Source organism: Lactuca serriola, chromosome 3, assembly GCF_051521515.1.
Source record: "Lactuca serriola cultivar US96UC23 chromosome 3, Lser_US96UC23_V15, whole genome shotgun sequence".
Taxonomy (NCBI): Eukaryota; Viridiplantae; Streptophyta; class Magnoliopsida; order Asterales; family Asteraceae; genus Lactuca; species Lactuca serriola.
In genome coordinates this window covers 41,215,910-41,233,898 of record NC_136410.1, presented here as the reverse complement: position 1 = coordinate 41,233,898, position 17,989 = coordinate 41,215,910, and the positions used below count along the sequence as shown (strand labels likewise).

Genomic DNA, 17,989 nt, shown 5'->3' with positions numbered 1-17,989 from the left:
AATCTAAAAATTCTTTTTTTTAAATATTATTTTCAGAACTTGAATTAACTAAAAAAATAAAATAAATAAAAATAAATTCCATTTTTTTTTGAAAAATACATGAAATATTCTAATAGAATATTACAGTGTACATATTCTAAAAAATAATTTTAAAATGCAAAATAAATGGAAAAATCCAAAAATTCTTTTTTTAAATATTATTTTCGGAACTTGAATTAACTAAAAAAATTAAAAATAAATAAATAAATAAATAAAATGCGTCTCACGGTCTCACAAAATATAGGTGGTCTCAAATGAACCTATATGATATATATATATATATATATATATATATATATATATATATATATATATATACTCATTTCATTTCAAACCTTACATTTCTTTCTATCTACATTTTTATTTCTTTCTAAAAAAATGGAGCAAAACCAAAACACCTCCCCATCATCAAACCCAAACACAACCTCGCCTGTCGTGTTTACCAGTTATGAAGGTTATTTCAACCTTTTATCGACTCAAGGCTCACCACAGATCCTATACCAAAGCGCAGCTTTCAACCTCGCTTCACCGCCACTACAGTTTCCCAACTCACCTTACTTTCAACAAAATCAAAGCGGTCAAAACCCAAATTTACAACAAAATCTTTTCCCTTCTTTTGCTTCGATGCAACAACAAACCAACCAACCATCGCCTAGGACACAACAATCGGGTGAAGCGGAAGTGGGAGGTAGTAGGAACAAGAAAGGGAAAGGGAAAGGGAAATCAAAAGGGAAATCAATAGCGGTAGAAACAGAAAAATGCAAACGTTTCACAATGGTGGACACCGGAGGAGGAATACGCTTTGACGGCGACTTGGTGTGCTACTTCAAAAAACGAACTTCACGGAAATGGAATGAAAAAAGGAGCTTATTGGGGGGCGGTGCTCGACAAATTTCACGCTATTTTAAAGAAAAATCCGTATCACAACAATGACATGTTGAGCAGCAAATGGGGTATGATAACTAAGCGGTGCAGCAAATTCAACGATATTTACAACCGGCTTGAGGCGCAACAACAAAGCGGAACCAACGACTTCGATTTGTTCAAATCTGCTAAGGAACAATATCGGGTCGAAATGGATCATGTTTTCGACTTTGAAAAATCATGGGAATTGTTGCGAGCGGATCCAAAGTGGAATAAAACGCCTATATCGTCGGAGGTTCAATCCAAAAGGTCTCGCAATTCTAGCTCGGTCGACGTGTCGGACGCACAGACTAACATCAACCTAAACGCCGATGACGATGAGATCCTGGATGATATCCAAGAGATATCCCCACGACGACGACCGCCCGGACGCGACAAAGCGAGGCGCGCTGCAAGACATGCAGAGGAAGTGGAAACGAGAGCAAAAGATGCGGCAAAAATGAGAGCGAAATTCGACGAGCACAATTTATTAATAAAAGAAAAAAATGACTTGAAACGTCGTTATTTGGAGTTCCTGGAAAGGCAGTCACGGGAGAAGCAGGAACAAAAGGAGAGGGAACTAATGACACATCAGTTGTCAATTCTTCGGACAAGCGAGGAGGGTTTAGCGTCTGTGATTTAGCGGTGCTACAAGCGATGAATGAACAAATTAGGAAAAAGTATTTTGGTTAATTAGTATTAGTGTGGTTTTAGTAGTAATTTGAATGGTATTTTAGTTATTAATTTAGGTTTAAAATTATGTTTTTTTAATTGTAATCGGAATTATAGATTTTAAATATTATGTCTTTTTTTTGTTTTTAAAATTATATGTTTTATAAAAAATATATTAGTTATTAAAAAAACACAAAAAGAAAAAAAACGAAAGCAAAAAAAAAGTAAAAAAAAAACGAAATAGTAAAAAATAAATACAAAAATAAAAATATTTATGTTCAAAAAGTTGGTGTTGCATCTTGTTGCTCATTTCCTCATTTGGTGTTATAACACCATTTGCTTATGTGGCATGTGAGGTGGCACAACTTGGTGTTGCCCCTTGTTGCCCACACCCAATGCTCTTATGGAATAGAACCCAGGTAATTACATGGTTTTTGGTGATTTCAACATGGTTCGTTATGCTTCAAAGAGACTAGCGAGACTAGGATCGTTGTTCCATCAAACCGCAACAGATGTTTTCAATGATTTTATAAGTATTTGTCATTTACGGGACGTCCCCTTGGGTAGGCATGCTTATACTCGTATCAGAAGCAACTGTGAAAAATTAAGTAAGCTTGACAGGTTCTTAGTTTCGGAGGATGTTTTCAATATTATTCAAAATCTAGAAGTGATTGCTCTTGACCGATTGATTTTAGACTACAGACCTATCGTTTTGAGACAATCTATTGAAGATTATGGTCCTGTCCCCTTTAAGTTGTATAACTCCGGGTTACATTCTCCTGATTTTGATGACTTGGTCAAAACGGCTTGGTCTGAGCTCAAGTTTGTAAAGGCTCTAATATGTGTATTGTTTTTAAAAATAAATTGAAGTTTGTGAAAGAAAAAATTGGAGCTTGGGCTCGAGATTACTCGGCTGAAAAGAACTTGAAGAAACAAGATTTGATTTTAGCCATTGTTGAAACCGAAAAAGCTATTGAGGGTGGTATTGGTACGGATGACATGATAAACGAAATATTCAATTTATTAAAAAACCTTCGTGATTTGGAAAATGAAGATAGACCTGATGCGGCGCAAAAAGCTAAAGTTAATTGGGATATAAAGGCTGATGAAAACACGAAAATTTTCCATGGTTTGATTAATTAGAAAAGGCGACAACTATATATCAAATGAATAAAGAGTGAAGGGGTGTGGTTAACTGATCATGGGGTTGTTAAAGATGTTTTTTTCATTTTTTTCAAGAGAATATAAAGCCTTTGATGGGGTGAAAGTGAGTCACGGAAGTAATCCGTACAAATCCTTGAATGATGATCAGATTACTTCCTTGGAAACGATTATTATTGAACAAGAGGTGCATGATGTTATATGGGCTTGTGGTTCGGATAAATCGCCACATCCAAATGTTTTTACCTTTGCTTTTTTTAAAATATTGTGAAATTTTGAAAGTTGATGTTATGGTGTTTGTAAGTGAGTTTTTTTTATTACGGGAATGATTCCTTCAGGATGCAATTCATCTTTTATCACCTTAATCCGCAAAAGTTAACAGTCTGGTTATAGTGACTAATTTTCAGCCTATTAGCCTTATCGGAGCTCAGTATAAGATTATTTCTAAAGTCTTAGCAATAAGACTTTCTCGAGTCATTGACTCAGTTGTTAGCCGTGAGCAAACTTCTTTTGCCAAGGCAGACAATTTTTGGACGGCCCACTCATGGTAAATTAAATATTGGACTGGTACAAAAAAAGCACATGATTTTCAAGGTGGACTTTGAAAAGGCGTTCGATTCGGTATCTTGGGACTTTCTTGACCGTGTGATGTTTTTCTTGGGATTTGGTTTCAAATAGCGGTTGTGGTTCTGTGATTGCTTGAATTTGGCCAAGACTTTTGTCTTAGTTAATGGAACTCCTTCTGCGGAGTTTGCCCTTCAAAGAGAGTTACATCAACGAGATCCTCCTTCTCCGTTTTTCTTTATTTTAGTTATCGAGGCCTTCATGTTGCAGTCAATGATGCTTTAGTTATGGGGTTCTTTCGAGGTGCAATGATTTGTTCTCTTAAAATTTCTCACTTACTTTATGCAGATGATGTGTTATTTTTGGGTGATTGGGATCGCTCCAATATACATAGGATTGTTCAATTATTGTAGTGTTTCTACTGTGTCTTTGGCCTAAAGCTTAATCTGCATAAATCTAATATGTATGGTGTAGGTGTAGATTTTAAAGATGTCAAAATTTTGGTGGAATTACTAGATTCAAGGTGGATCAACTTCCCTTTTTTGTACTTGGGTCTCCCTGTTAGCAATAACATGTCGAGGTTCAAAAGTTAAGATCCTATAATTGAGAAATTTAATAATAGGTTGTCTAGATGGAAAGCTAATATGCTTTCAATTGGTGGTCGCTCAGTGTTGGTTTCTGTTGTCTTGGGGTCTCTTGGTATATATGGAGGTGGATGCACATCTTTTTTCCTCATACTCATGGGCAAGGCATATGGTCTAAGATTTTAGGATCCATAAATTCCATGCACGAAAAGGGTCTGGTGCTTCATTCTTTCTTACAAAAAAGGTGGGTGATGGAAATTTTACACGCTTCTGGAGTGATGTTTGGCTATGTGACTTACCACTTAATGTTAGATTCTCTAGATTGTTTCGTTTGGAAACTTAACAAAATTGTTTGGTGCGAGATAAGTGGAATGATGGTTTCCATTGGAGTTGGTCTCGACATATATGTGGAGGGGTTAGTAGCCGTCAACTTGAAGATCTTTTAATGTTGTTGCAAGGTGTAAGCTTTTCTAACGATCAAGACCATTAGAGATGGTGTTTAAACGACTCTGTTTCTTTCTATGTTAAGGAAACCAGGTTGCACATTGACAATATGACTCTTCCTTATAACGATATGGAAACTAGGTGGTCTAAATTCCTTCCTAAGAAGGTTAATATTCTTTTTTGGAGAATTTTACTTAACATGATCCCTACTATATGGAATCTTAGTCGGAAATGTGTGGATCTTAACACTCTCATGTGTCCTGTTTGCTTGATTGTTCCAGAAGCCACTTTTTGATCCAAAGTTTTTAAGTGGGTTGATGTTACCCCTTATTCTCCAGACAAGTTGTGTGATGTCTACGACTGGTTTGATGATCTAAGGTTGACTTCGGTTCATAAATTAGCTCTCGAAGCTATTTTATGAGTGGTGCTTTGGGTGCCATGGAGGTTTAGAAACGATATGGTGTTTGGTGATAACATTCTTTCCTGCAAAGTTTTGTTCTAGAGTATGGTTGACTATTCTTTTTTGTGGTTTGTCAATAGAAACATAAAGTTTAAGGCCTTTTGGAGCGATTGGATCTAAAACCCCTTAATGGCTTTACCTTTGTAATTTTTTTTTCTAACTTCTTGCTAGTTTTAATATAATTTTTTGTTCCAAAGAAAAAAAAAACTTTATATAATGTGTTCTATAGAAAAACAAATGAATCATATATTTTGAGGTAATATTAAAGACTTTAAATATCGATTAAATCTAACTTTTTTTCTGAAAAAGACCTTCCATTTTTTCTTTTTCTTTTTTCAAATTGATTGTTTTAGTAGTTTTTTTTTTCGAAAAAAAAAACTTGCCAAATGTGGGTTTCGAAAAAAATAAAACTTCAAGGGTGTTTTTGAAAGATTAAAAGGCTAAGGGTTTTTTTGGAAAAAAAAGTTTAGGGATTTATTAGAAAAAATAATAATACAAGATGTTTGTTAAGGGAAAAAACAGTCTTCATGATATTAACACTTCGGTATAATCAAACTTCTGTCATGCTAATAAAATTTCCGAAACCTATAACTAAATACAAAAACTAAGATTTTCAAATAATAAGAAAGTCAGAGTCTCCACCAAGTTCACAATAAATCATAATGACCCTATTTTTCCACAACTTTGCTAACCCATGTCAATTAAAGCAACAAACATTGAAGGAAAAATTATTATCGTTAAACAAACTATGCGAATAATTTTTTAGCTATAAGCGAAATACATCAAAAGAAGACAATTGCGTGAAGCAACAACATATAGTGATATCCATCAATGTTTACAACAAAATAAGACCAATACGTACAATGAAAACAAATGCCAAAAACCGATGTTAGCAAAAGATGATACACCTTGGCACGGGTGCTTAGGCCATCTGTTATACCCACCACATACCACATATGTGGTGGGTGTCACATCATCACCACATTCCACTACCACATACATGGGGTACTTACCACTAAACACACCACTCCACCTCATTTTTTTATTTAAATTTAATTCAAAAATACATTAAAACACCACTCCACCTCATTTTTTTATTTAAATTTAATTCAAAAATACATTAAAAACATTTTTTAATACTATTTTTCCATTAAATTAAAATACCAAATTACATTAAATAAAAACTAAATTAATTGAAATTAAAAACTAAAATAAAAATAACAATCAAAATAAAAATTACATTAGTTAGTTAATTTAAAAAAAAAAAAAAAAAAAAACATTAAAAAACTAAAAATTCCAACCATACATAAAATAAACTACCCCCTACGCCTACGTCGGGCTCGAACCGACTCTTTCATTGCTAGAAAAAGTTCCAAGTCTTCGCCCTCAAGGTCGTCCGCTTTCATTTTCAAGATTTCCATGTCGGTTTTTGTTTGGAGTGTCTCTTGTGCCTCTTGAAATGATGTTTGTGCTTCGATCATTTTTTGTTCCATCCGAGTCATCACCTCGGCCTTCGTTTCCTGAAGCTGCACATATCGATCAAATTTATCGTCGAACATATCCATAACACTAGAATTCGAAGATGTTGACGCCGCTTTTTTTGCTTTATTTCTTCCAACGGGCCGAGGAAGAGGTTGGTCGGTTTCAAGATCTATCGGATCGTCGTTGATGTCGATGTGTGTTCGGCCGTCCGATTGTTGAGAAGCTCCATCAGGGTTTCTCGAACGCTTTGAACCGGAAGATTGGGAACTTCCTTCCGTTTGCTCTTTCCATTTTGGGGAGTCTTTCAATTTTAGCCACGGCTTCATATACGGAAAAGCTTTGCGTGTAGGCGTTGTTTTTTCATATTGGTCCATGGCCGCCTTGAAAACATCAAAATCGTTCGAGCCGCTTTTGCGTATGTTTAGGAGATTGTTGTAGATTCCTCCAAAATCGGTGCATTTTAATCGAATATCTCGCCATTTCGACGTAATTTGATCGGCATTTCGAGCTTCACTTTCCATTAACTCGTAAAAAATGGCTCGGACTTTTTCCCAAAAACTTCCGTACGTCCGGCTATCTCCTACAATTGGATCTTCGGAAGCCGCCACCCATGCCTCCGCTAACTTTTCTTCTTCTTCTTTTGTCCATGGGACCCTTTCTTGGTTGGTAGTGGGTCGGGTCGGTTTTTTTCCTTTTTTCTTTTTTGGTTAAGGTGGTGGTGAAGGTTGCGTTTCCGGAACAAAATCCGACGAAAGTGGTGGTTGTGAGCTTGGTGGTGGTTGTTGTTGTGACGATTGTTGTTGTAGTTGTTGTAGTTGTTGGAATTGTTGAAATTGTTGGTATTGTTGTTGCATTTGTTGTTGTTGGAAAGCCGGAAAAGGTTGATATTGTTGTTGGAAAAGTGGTGTTTGTTGGATAGGGGAACCACTTTGAAGTAAATTGATAAAACCGCCTTGAGGTGACTCCATCGTCGGGAATTGTCGAGGTGTTGTGTCTAACGCAAAAGCGTTATCGGGTTTGCGATTTCGGTAGTTTGGAGGGGTATTTTGGTTGGGATCCATGATTTTTGGTTGTGAAGATGTAGTGTGTAGTTTGTGTATAGAGAAAGAAAAGAATGGTGTAAAAAATAAGGAGTAAAAGTATGGTATTTATAGGTAAATAAATTATTATTTTTTTTTATTAATCTAGCCGTTTAACAACGGCTATACAACGGATACAAGAAACGGTCGAATAGCTGCGCATCGTATCATTGGTCGTTTGCATTCGTTGTCCGGGCCACGGAGGGCCACGACCACGAGCCACCACAAACCACCGGGGTGGTGTGTACGGCCGTGGTTCGTGGCCAAGTAGACCACGGACGCGTTCGTGCAATGTACACCGGATGGTCTTATGTAACTTCCAATACTTTAATCACAAGCAACAATAACAAAATACAAAATATATTATAAATGCGGAAATGTAAATTTGGGGGGAAGACGAGACGAAACCTAACACAATAGTAAGTTAGTAACTTAAGGGATAAACTGGATTTTTTTTTCTTTTTGCAGTAGATATCATTATTTCGGTATGAAAAAAAGAATATATTTTTAGACATGTAATGTAATAGTAACTTAATGGATAAATAAGATTTTTTCAATGTTTTTAAAACCAGTTTTTTAGTTGAACCGGTATGACGACCGGTTCCCGGTTCGACCGCCGGGTCAACCGGTTTCTATAATTTTCATCTTTTTTTCTTATTTTTCTAAACATACATACATACATAAGTCACGAATTTGACGTCTACAAGTTCACACATTAAAAATACACATAAAAATAAGTTTTAGATCAATATAAATACATTAAAACAACACATAACTATAAGTTTTATATCAATTCACATACGTCAAAAATAAAATAAAATATAATATCGAAACAAAATATAGTTTTAAATGAATACAAATGCATCAAAAAACATCAAAACATTTAACATATGTTTTTATTTAGAGAAATCTAAATAGATGTGAAAAAGTTCACATTTATTATTGAAAATGTTTTTTTTTCATGTATTTTTATTTAGTTTAATCGGTTTTTAGAAAAATCGGCCGGTTCAATCCGGTTCAAAAATTGGTGTAAAACCGGTGATAGTTGAACCATTCTCTTCCCCGGTTCCCGGTCCAACCGGTTCGACCGACCGGTTCAAACCGATTTTTAAAACACTGGATTTTTTTTTTAAATTTACGGAGTCAATTCCTTCATGACTAGAAGTCTACAATGCACGATGCTCGATCCAATACATTAATATCTTAATGATCAATATCAAACGGTTTGATAACCATGGGCTTAATACATCTTATTTTAGTTTTTAATGTGGTTACACTTCTTTGATGTTGTACATCAAAAGGTGTGATTGAAATATAGATTTGAAAAAACGTGTGTTCAAACATTGAATGTGGTTGTGTTGTAGCTATGGTAGTGTCCATTTATATATATTATTGTTGGATTAAGGTGTTTAAGATTCTAACTAAATTAGTAATATTGATGAATAAAAGTAAATGTTTTTTGGGTTGCTTGAGAGAAATAAATTATTTATTAATATATTATATGACTAATAGAAATGGTTATAATTGATTTAGAATTAATTTGGAATTAATTTTGGGTTAATTAGAATTAATTAAAAGTTGACGGATTATAGATGTAACTGTTTAAAAGTTGAGCAGATGTCAGGTTCCAGAATCCTCCTATGTTGGACGGTTTGGAGGCTCCTCTTGGAGCCTTCTGGAAGCCTTCATGTAGATAATCAAGGAACTAGATAATTACCTTCTTTGAAATAAAAAATTTTATGTTCAAATTAGAGTTTCTTTGTGTTTCAAAATCAATTATATGTAGGGCCTTTTACCTGGGGATTTTTTAGCCATGCTATCACACATACCAAATCTGAAAATTAGCCACTCTCCCTTCTCTCCTAAATCTTCTAGGTTTCTTGAGGTATGGGTGTGAACCATTAGAGGCTTGGATACAACTAAAGCTATTTTTCAAGAGACTATTGGACTGATCTAATTGGATCAAAGGGTTTGTTTACAATAACAAATCAAAGGTATGTTATTCCTTTTGTGAATTTCGATTTCCATTATGGTTTATAAGTTTTTGTTCAATAGTATGTTGTTTCAATAGAGTTATGACATAGAGCAAATTAGGTTGCATGTACCCTTAAGAGTTTAAGGTATTTTCTGCATTATTACATGTAAAAACCATTTCATTAGTGGTATTAGAGCTTGGTTGTCTAACAATTGAATGTGCATTAGTTGAACTTGAACAATTGAAGGATTACAAAATCGTCATTTTGTTGCGTCGCCATGTCGTGGTCTCTTTTGCCACGTCGTGGCCAATGTCTGATCCGCGTTTTTTCTCCTCCTACCACGACGTGGAGTTTTATTTGCCACGTCGTGGGGACCTCCTGTTCAGCGAAATTTTATGGATAATTGAGATTTTGATTAGGATAATTACATTAATAAATATTGTTTTAGTTAGATAAAATCTGAATATTTAAGTTGGTAATGTGATCTCCTAGTATCTTGAATCTTTGAATTATCCTCATGATTTAATGAAATTTAATTAATTAAATGAAAAGGATTAATTTTGAAATCATTAATATGATTTATAAACATTATTTTAAATGTTTAAAATACATCTTTATACTTATATATATTAAAAGCTTAATATTATATGTATAATATGAGTCAGTTGAACCAATAGTAGACCTCCTTCACGAAGCCATATTCTAAGGGGGTATAAGGAAATGACCTATAAAATGATTGTCATTGGGTGAGGGTTGTTAGGCTAATGGGTTCAATAGGACATAACCTCATTAAGAGTATAATGATATAAAGTAATAGAACTTTTTTATAAATTTCACACTCTAGTTACTTTAAGTAAAATGTGAAAGTGTATGATAATCCATGAAAACGCACATCAATCTTTATGAGTCGTTAGTGGAGCATGTGTGCTTAACCAACACACTAATTAGGGACTATAAAGTTGAAATGATGGCACAACTCAAAAATTATCATTAATTGATGGAGCGTGTGTGGTTTACCAACACATTAATTTAAGATGATAAAAGACATTGAGGTTGTCAAGCGGGTTTGCATGGTTATTCACATCTTGTTTGTGATCCTCGTTATCCCAGTCACAAAATTGAAGAGTATAATTGAGATTAAACATGTCATTGATAAGATTCAATGAATCTCAAATGATCTAGGAATTTCATATAGATTGAAATTAGTAAAATGCATTACCTACCTTAAATGAATTTGTGATTAGATTACAACATCCTTTTTCTTAATTTCGAATTGCGTTATTGGATCCTAGCCTTGAATATTAATTTGGGTTAAATATCAAGGATTGAATCAACTAACTAAAATCTTGTATTCATTTTCAGAGAAATATCTTTATCTGGTGAACTTCCTCCTCCTCCATCAAACCACAACTTCACTCTACTATCAATCCTTGTTAAGGACAAGCTTGTTGGTTCAAACTACATGGATTGGATGAAAATTATGAAAATGATATTTTGCTACGAGAACAAAGAGTATGCTCTCACCACTCCAATTCTAGAAATCAACAAAGAAACTGCCACTCCTGAGGAGATTGTTGATTATGATCAGCATGTGGATGATGTAACGAATGTCTCTTGTATTATGATTGTAACTATGGCACCTGAACTCCAAAAAATTTATGAGGATTACTGGCGATATGAACTTAACACGACCTTGTCTCAAATGTTCCACACGAAGGCAAGACAAGAGCGTTATGAAATGGTCAAGCCCCTTATGGTGTGCAGACTAAAATAAGGGGAATTTGTGTATGCTCATGTGCAGAAAATGCAGAAGCATTTGGAAAGATTGGAAAATCTAAATGTGAACTTTGATAAGGACCTTGCCATTAACATGGTCCTCAACTCTCTGCCTAGTAGTTATGGTAAGTTCATATTGGCCTATCGTTTGAACAATATAGAAATCATGTTGATTGAGCTTCACAATATGTTGTAAACGGTTGAAGCAGGAATGAAGAAGTCTCATTCCAACAGTTCTATAAGTGCCCCTATCATGGTTGTCCAACAAAGCAACAGAAAGAAGATAAAGGCTCTTTCCCAATCCAAATGGAAAGGGAAGGTCCATCATAGAGACCCTATTGCATCAACATTGCACCTATACCCGTGATCGAAGCATCACAGTAAACCACAAAATTATCGACGCCCTTCGGCAAGGTCAGAATCAGTGCCTCGCACAACCGTTGTCTGAGAGTCTCGAAAGTTGTCTGCTGCTCAGGCCCCCAGCAGAATGTCACAGACTTCTTGGTCAGTCGGGTCAATGGAATAGCAATCTTGGAGAAATCCTTGATGAATCTCCGATAATAACCCGCCAGACCAAGAAAACTCTGAATTTCAGATGGAGACCTTGGAACCTCCCACTGCATCACGTACTCTACCTTGGCCGGATCGACCAGTATACCATTCTGGTTGACAAGGTGCCCCAGAAACTGCACCTATCGCAACCAGAACTTGCACTTGGAGAACTTTGCGAAAAATCTCTTCCTCCTCCGTGTCTCCAGCACCTCCCTCAGGTGCTTCTCGTGTTGCTCCTGAGTCTTGGAGTAAACCAAGATATCATCGATGAAGACTATCACAGACCGGTCCAACATCGGTTTGCACACACGATTCATGAGATCCCTGAACGTGGCAGGAGCATTGGTGAGCCCAAACGGCATCACCACGAACTCATATTGACCATAGCGAGTCCGAAAGGCTGTCTTCTGCACATCGTCATCCCTGACTCGCATCTGGTGATAACCCGATCGCAAATCAATCTTGGAGAACCAAGATGCACCCTGAAGCTGGTCAAATAAATTGTCAATCCTCGGGAGGGGATAATGGTTCTTCACCGTTACCTTATTCAACCCCGGGTAATCTATACACATCTGATGCGACCCATCCTTCTTCTTCACAAACAGGATCGGAGCTCCCCATGGCGAACTGCTCGGTCTGATAAATCCCTTGTCTAACAGCTCCTGCAGCTGTGTAGACAATTCATGCATCTTAGGAGAAGCCAACCGATATGGTGCCTTGGCTATCGCAGTCATACTAGAAACTAGGTCAATCCTGAACTCTACCTATCTCTCCGGAGGTACCCCAGGCAAATCCTCTGGGTACTCCCGTACGATCGATACGTCATGCACGGTCTCCTTACCCTAATCACGGGTATCCATAACATAGGCGACATAATCTGCGCTAACCTGCTGAAGGTAGTGCCTAACTCTCGCTGCTGAACACAAGGTCGGTTTATGTCGTGGCCTCTCGCCCTGAATCACCAACCCTCCCCCACTTGGGGTCCTAACTCGTACTAGCTGCTGCTCGCAGTTGATCACCACCCCATTAGGGCTCAACCAATTCATACCCACGATAACCTTATTTCCTTGCAGGGGAATAGGGACTAAATCCATGGAAAATGCTCATCAAACAGCTGCAGTGTACATCCCCAATGAACCCTCGCAACCCGAACGGTCCTATCATCCGCTATCTTTACATCAAGTAGATAGTCCAACTCCTATGGAGCTCTCTCAAATCGCTTGCTCAACGAGAGCGATACAAAAGATCGGGTATCCCCCGAGTCAAATAATACCAAAGCAGATATATCGTTCTCAAGGAATGATCCTATAATAAAACACATAAACATGAGCAATAATCAATATAAATAAAGAGATAAGCAATAGATACATACTCGTCACAACATCGAGAGTTGTATGTGCCTCCTCTGCAGTCATCTGAAAAGCCCTGCTCCTCGCCGTAGGCACCTCTGTCTGGCCCTGACGGCCATCGGTAATCCTCAGTGTTGCAGGAGAGGGTGTCGCCAGCTGTACGGTTGCTGCTAAACTCGGACACTAGGACCTCTTGTGGCCCCTCTGATTGCACTAAAAGAAAATCAGATCAGATATTGTTGTGGTGGTGGTAGTAGTACAATCCCTGCTGACATGACCAGTTCGGTCGGACTTAAAGCAACCCGAACTACCCGCCATGCACGCCCCCTCGTGCATCTTGCCGCACTTGTCACAGCGGTTGCGGCCCTGCTGGCTCCTGGATGTAACATCCTGAAATTCAGGTAAAGCTATTTAAACCTTCTATTTTGTCAAGTTGTCAAGATTGGTCCCTTGAGAGAGTTCTTGTAGCAAATGAGTACGCTGGGCGTACTGGGGAGTACGATGCGCGTACTCATGCGCTTAATTTGGACACGGACTCGCCTGGGTACGCTGGGGGTACCCAGGGTTACGCTGGGCATAACGGGTCCAGATGCAAACCCTAAATGTTTGTCTTGTGCACTATTTAAAGGATGCTAAGGCTCATTTCTCAGCCTCCATATCAGATAGTGAAACCCTAAGAGAGAGCTTTCCATCGTCCTTAGCTTGAGTGTGTGTGTTTTGGAGCTAAAAGTGTCTTGGTGTGTTAGTGAAGAAGAAGGAGAAGAGCTTGTGGAGGCTAGGAGTTGAAGTGCAAGTTTGGATCTGAGATCTTTAGAGAAAGGACCTTCATCTAGAGGTATAAAGTTCAAAACTTTCCTCTTTATGTGGTTTGATATTGCATGGACCATTTCTAGGGTTAAAAGTCCCCAAGGGTGGAGACTTTATGAGTGTAATGTACTCCATGGACCTAGATCTGTCCCATTTCAGTGATATTTGTGTTATAGATCCATAAAAATTCCATCTTGATCGTTGTTATGAGGTCATGCTTGAGTTATGAGCTTTCTAGAGTTGGGAAATGGAATGTTATGGGTGTTAGTGACTTGTCCAGCCATGCAAAGGCTTAAAGTCACCAAATTTATCGATTAAGAGGCTTAGAAATGGTCAGATCTAGAAGTTGGACGTGGGTCTTAACTGTTTAAGACCTCAAGAGCTTAGAGTCTGAAACTGGGAGTTACACGGGGCGTAATCCCAGTACGCGCGGCGTAAGAGGTCACGCACCCCGTTTCTGTGAGGACGCTGGGTACGCCCAACGTACATGTTTGGTACGCCCAGCGTAACCTGGAGAGTTCACTTTTGTTGACTTTTAGGATTTGGTCAACTTTAGGGTCTTTGAGCCATCAGAGGGGTAAAATGGTCTTTTACCCTTCTGAGAGTACTAAGAGAGGGAATAGTCTAGCCTTGAGAGATGTATTAATTTAGAGTGTTTATTTCATATGATTAGGCGGAGGCTAGACCAGATTTGTCACACCCCAAAACCGGAACGGCGGAAACGTTCTGGGTGGATGACGTCATGTCAAGTATCACAACACATGCATTATAGTAATCAAAGTACAACAAAACATTGCATTAATGGTAATAGTTTTACATGGTTTACTTTACAATACATCAAAGTAATACAGGCAATAATATAAGTACAACATGGTACTAAGCTATCTTCATCAACAGCTCCGGGGATGTACCTGTCTAATGCTGACCTGAGAATACAAGTTATTTGAAAAGCGAGTATCAGCATTTTTACAAATGCTGGTGAGTTCATAAGTATTTAGTGGCATTTTATCCAAATTACTTTAATAAAAGTGGTAGTTTCAGTGTATCTATTACATTAGTGTCTTTTCCAGAAAATCCTATATTTTCTTTAATAAAAGCAGTCTTCTACCAAGACTGGACGGAGTTATGTGGTAAAAAGTAGTTTTTCCCTTAATCGCTATCATTATCAAAATACAGAATTTGATTATTAAAGAAAGCAAGAGGAATCAGGGAAAATAACATATGCCTCAGCAGTGAGGACTGCTGACTAAGGCAAAAGGAATCATAGACTCCAGGAGGGTATCGAATGAACGACATGCCTGGCTCAGTCTAACAGAAAGAGACACAGACCCCAGACGGTACCAAATGAAAGGTACAGCTAGTAAGGTCTAAAACAGTGAACATAGACCCCAGACAGTATCAACTGAATGATACGTCTAGCAAGGTCTAAAATAGTGAATACAGTGAATACAGACCCCAGACAGTATCAAATGAATGATACGTCTAGTAAGGTCTAAAACAGTGTGACTCCGAGAGTGGGTTCCAACATACAGTGTAAATTGTTGGTGAAAAACCATTACCTTAAGGCCATGAATTATAAGGTAACCAGGGATACTCGTAACCATACTAACCGACACTAGAGTACCTGACGCCCTACAAGCGTCTAGAGAATATGACATTTGTCACCCCTTGGCTTGGTAGGCCGTGGACTGTAGCTAGCAGTCAGGGTGCGGGGGTGTCAATCCCGTATAGATCTATACACAAAATGTCCGCTCTCCCTACAGGAGACTCTGGTTACCAACTAGACGACGGAGAAGGCCGTGTCCCGAAGATGCATCCCAAATAGTGGGTAGAGGGTTTCCAATGTAAGTGTTGAACTGGTGGTAGAGACTCTTAACTGAACTGACAAATGTAAACCTGTATGTTTATGCTTGTGTACATAATATATAATTAATGATCAAACGACCTTCGGACGGACATCCGATCCCACCAGACCACATCTCAACGAAGAAAAGGAAATAGGGCGAACAAGCCTTCCTAAGTCCTTCAAACATTATTTATATGCAACTATACAAGCACAGGCATACATCTAACTATGTGGAAGTGTTATCAGGTATAAGCGTATAATGAAGTGGAGACATTCTCAAGTATAAGTGTATCACGAAGTGGAAGCGTTCTCAAGTATACGTGCATCACGAAGTGGAGACGTTCTCAAGTATAAGTGTATCACGAAGTGGAGGCGTTCTCAAGTATAAGTGTATCACGAAGTGGAGGCGTTCTCAAGCATAAGTGTATCACGAAGTGGAGGCGTTCTCAAGTATAAGTGTATCACGAAGTGGAGGTATTAACTAAACAGAAATAACGCAGTGGTATCTTAACCAAGTAGAAGTATAAAAACATAGACGAAAACTTTGGAAAACCTTTATATATTAAGAAAATCACGACTTGGTATTCCTTTGTAAAATAAGTTTGAAAATCTTTAAAAATCCTTTGAAAACCTTTCATAAACAAGTTTCAAAATGAAACTTTGATTAAACATCATAAGTAAAAGCTGAACAAATAACTATGTTTTTAGAAAACCATTTACAGTGTCATTCTCGGTAAAACAGTTAACAGTGTGGTAAATCCTTGTGCATGCGGGTTATCAATGACATGTGATTGATATGATAAATGGCATGTTTAACTTGTATTCCCCCCTATAAAACATGTAAAAACATTTAAAAGGTTCATTCAGGGGTATGAACTCACCTGGTGTAAGTGGATCCGACGAAGGCGCCGGTTGGGTGCTCGGTGTCAAATAAAGACTTGAACACACTTAGTGACCTATTTAACATATGATAACATATGTTCACATACAATTAGTATATATAATACTAATTAAACAAGTATACGCACCCTAAGGAGCGGAAAACACTTTGGTTAAGTCTTTGGGGTGTCCCGGGTAACATTTAAGGGCTCAAATGTCTTAGGAATGGATTTACTCTCTAAGAGTAAACTCACCATAGGGTGTTTACGGCCCTGGGACTACTCCCCATGAGTTTATGGCCGTAAACTCATGGTGAGGGTGTTCTAGGGTGCTAAAATGTCTCATATCAATTGTGGAATTTTGCTAGACTCAAATATCAAACGTGTGAATGGGTTTAAAGCATCAAATGGACCCTTTGAGGAGTTTACGGCCCTAAGCAAGGGAACTTATGGCCGTAAGCTCCTATACACTCATTCTTTTTGTGTTTTAAGGGCTTAAGTGGTAGAGGGTAATTTCCTAACCATTTTTCCAAGTCAAATAGGGAGTTTAGGGCACCAATTAACCTCTTTGTAGGAGTTTACGGCCCAGGTACCCTTCCATGAGGGGTTTAAGGCCGTGAACTCCTTATGGAGTTGTTTTAATTGAATTTAAGGTCCCTAGCTTGTTGTTGGTCGTTTCTAGAATTTAATCCAAGGCCATTGGTGTGTTTAAGGGCATTTTTAACACACAAATATGAGTTTACTCCCCATGAAGAGGAGTTTACGGCCCAAGCATGTTCTTGGGCAGTAAACTCATGTTTACTCCCCAAAATTCTAGTTCAAGGTGTTCTAATTCCGATTCCATAAGCCTACAAGTCATATCTAAGCCTTAGGGACAATTTGGAGGGGTTTTGGGGCTTAAAAACCCCATTAAATGGTGTTCACAGTCCAAGAGTGTTCTTGCGCCGTAAACACATCATTTTGTCCCTATTTTATGATTTAAACACGAATTTGCATGCTAGATAGGTTATACAACAAGTTAGGATAGTTTACCTACTCGTTTGGGGCTCGAAACGGATGATTTTTGGCTCGGGAAAAATTTGTAGAGAGAGAGTAAAAAGGTGGAAATGGAGTTTACTCTCCCTTATATAGGGGTCGGAGTTGAAGCTCAGTGGGAATCTACCCGATACTGCCGTTATACGGGGCTTTTGGTCGCACCCGATTTAGTGGTCGTAATAATAAAAACTAACTTTTTCCAATTAAATGGAAATGCAACTTAAGTGTTTTTATTTACTTTATTATGACTATAACGACATAAAACATAAATAAATAAAACATTTATTTATTTGACGACCTCATATTAACAGAACTTTTATACAGTAGAATATTCCGTTAACGGAAACGGGGCAATGTAACGGAATAAACTTTAGGGTTGTCA

General features: G+C 37.6%; 1 protein-coding gene across 1 annotated transcript; it reads left to right on the top strand.

Moving 5' to 3' along the window:
* Positions 1-2,041: 2,041 nt before the first annotated feature.
* LOC145095175 (uncharacterized) lies at positions 2,042-2,757 on the top strand. The gene is made up of 2 exons (XM_079033101.1): positions 2,042-2,440; positions 2,485-2,757. Exons 1-2 carry the CDS (start codon positions 2,042-2,044, stop codon positions 2,755-2,757), a joined length of 672 nt encoding a protein of 223 aa, XP_078889227.1.
* The last annotated feature ends 15,232 nt before the right edge of the window (positions 2,758-17,989 follow it).

Bases quoted from the DNA above. Each gene is read 5' to 3' on its own strand.
- LOC145095175 (XM_079033101.1), top strand. From the start codon at position 2,042: ATGGTTTTTGGTGATTTCAACATGGTTCGTTATGCTTCAAAGAGACTA. The intron at 2,441-2,484 runs GTAAAGGCTCTA...AATAAATTGAAG, and splicing joins CTTGGTCTGAGCTCAAGTTT to TTTGTGAAAGAAAAAATTGG.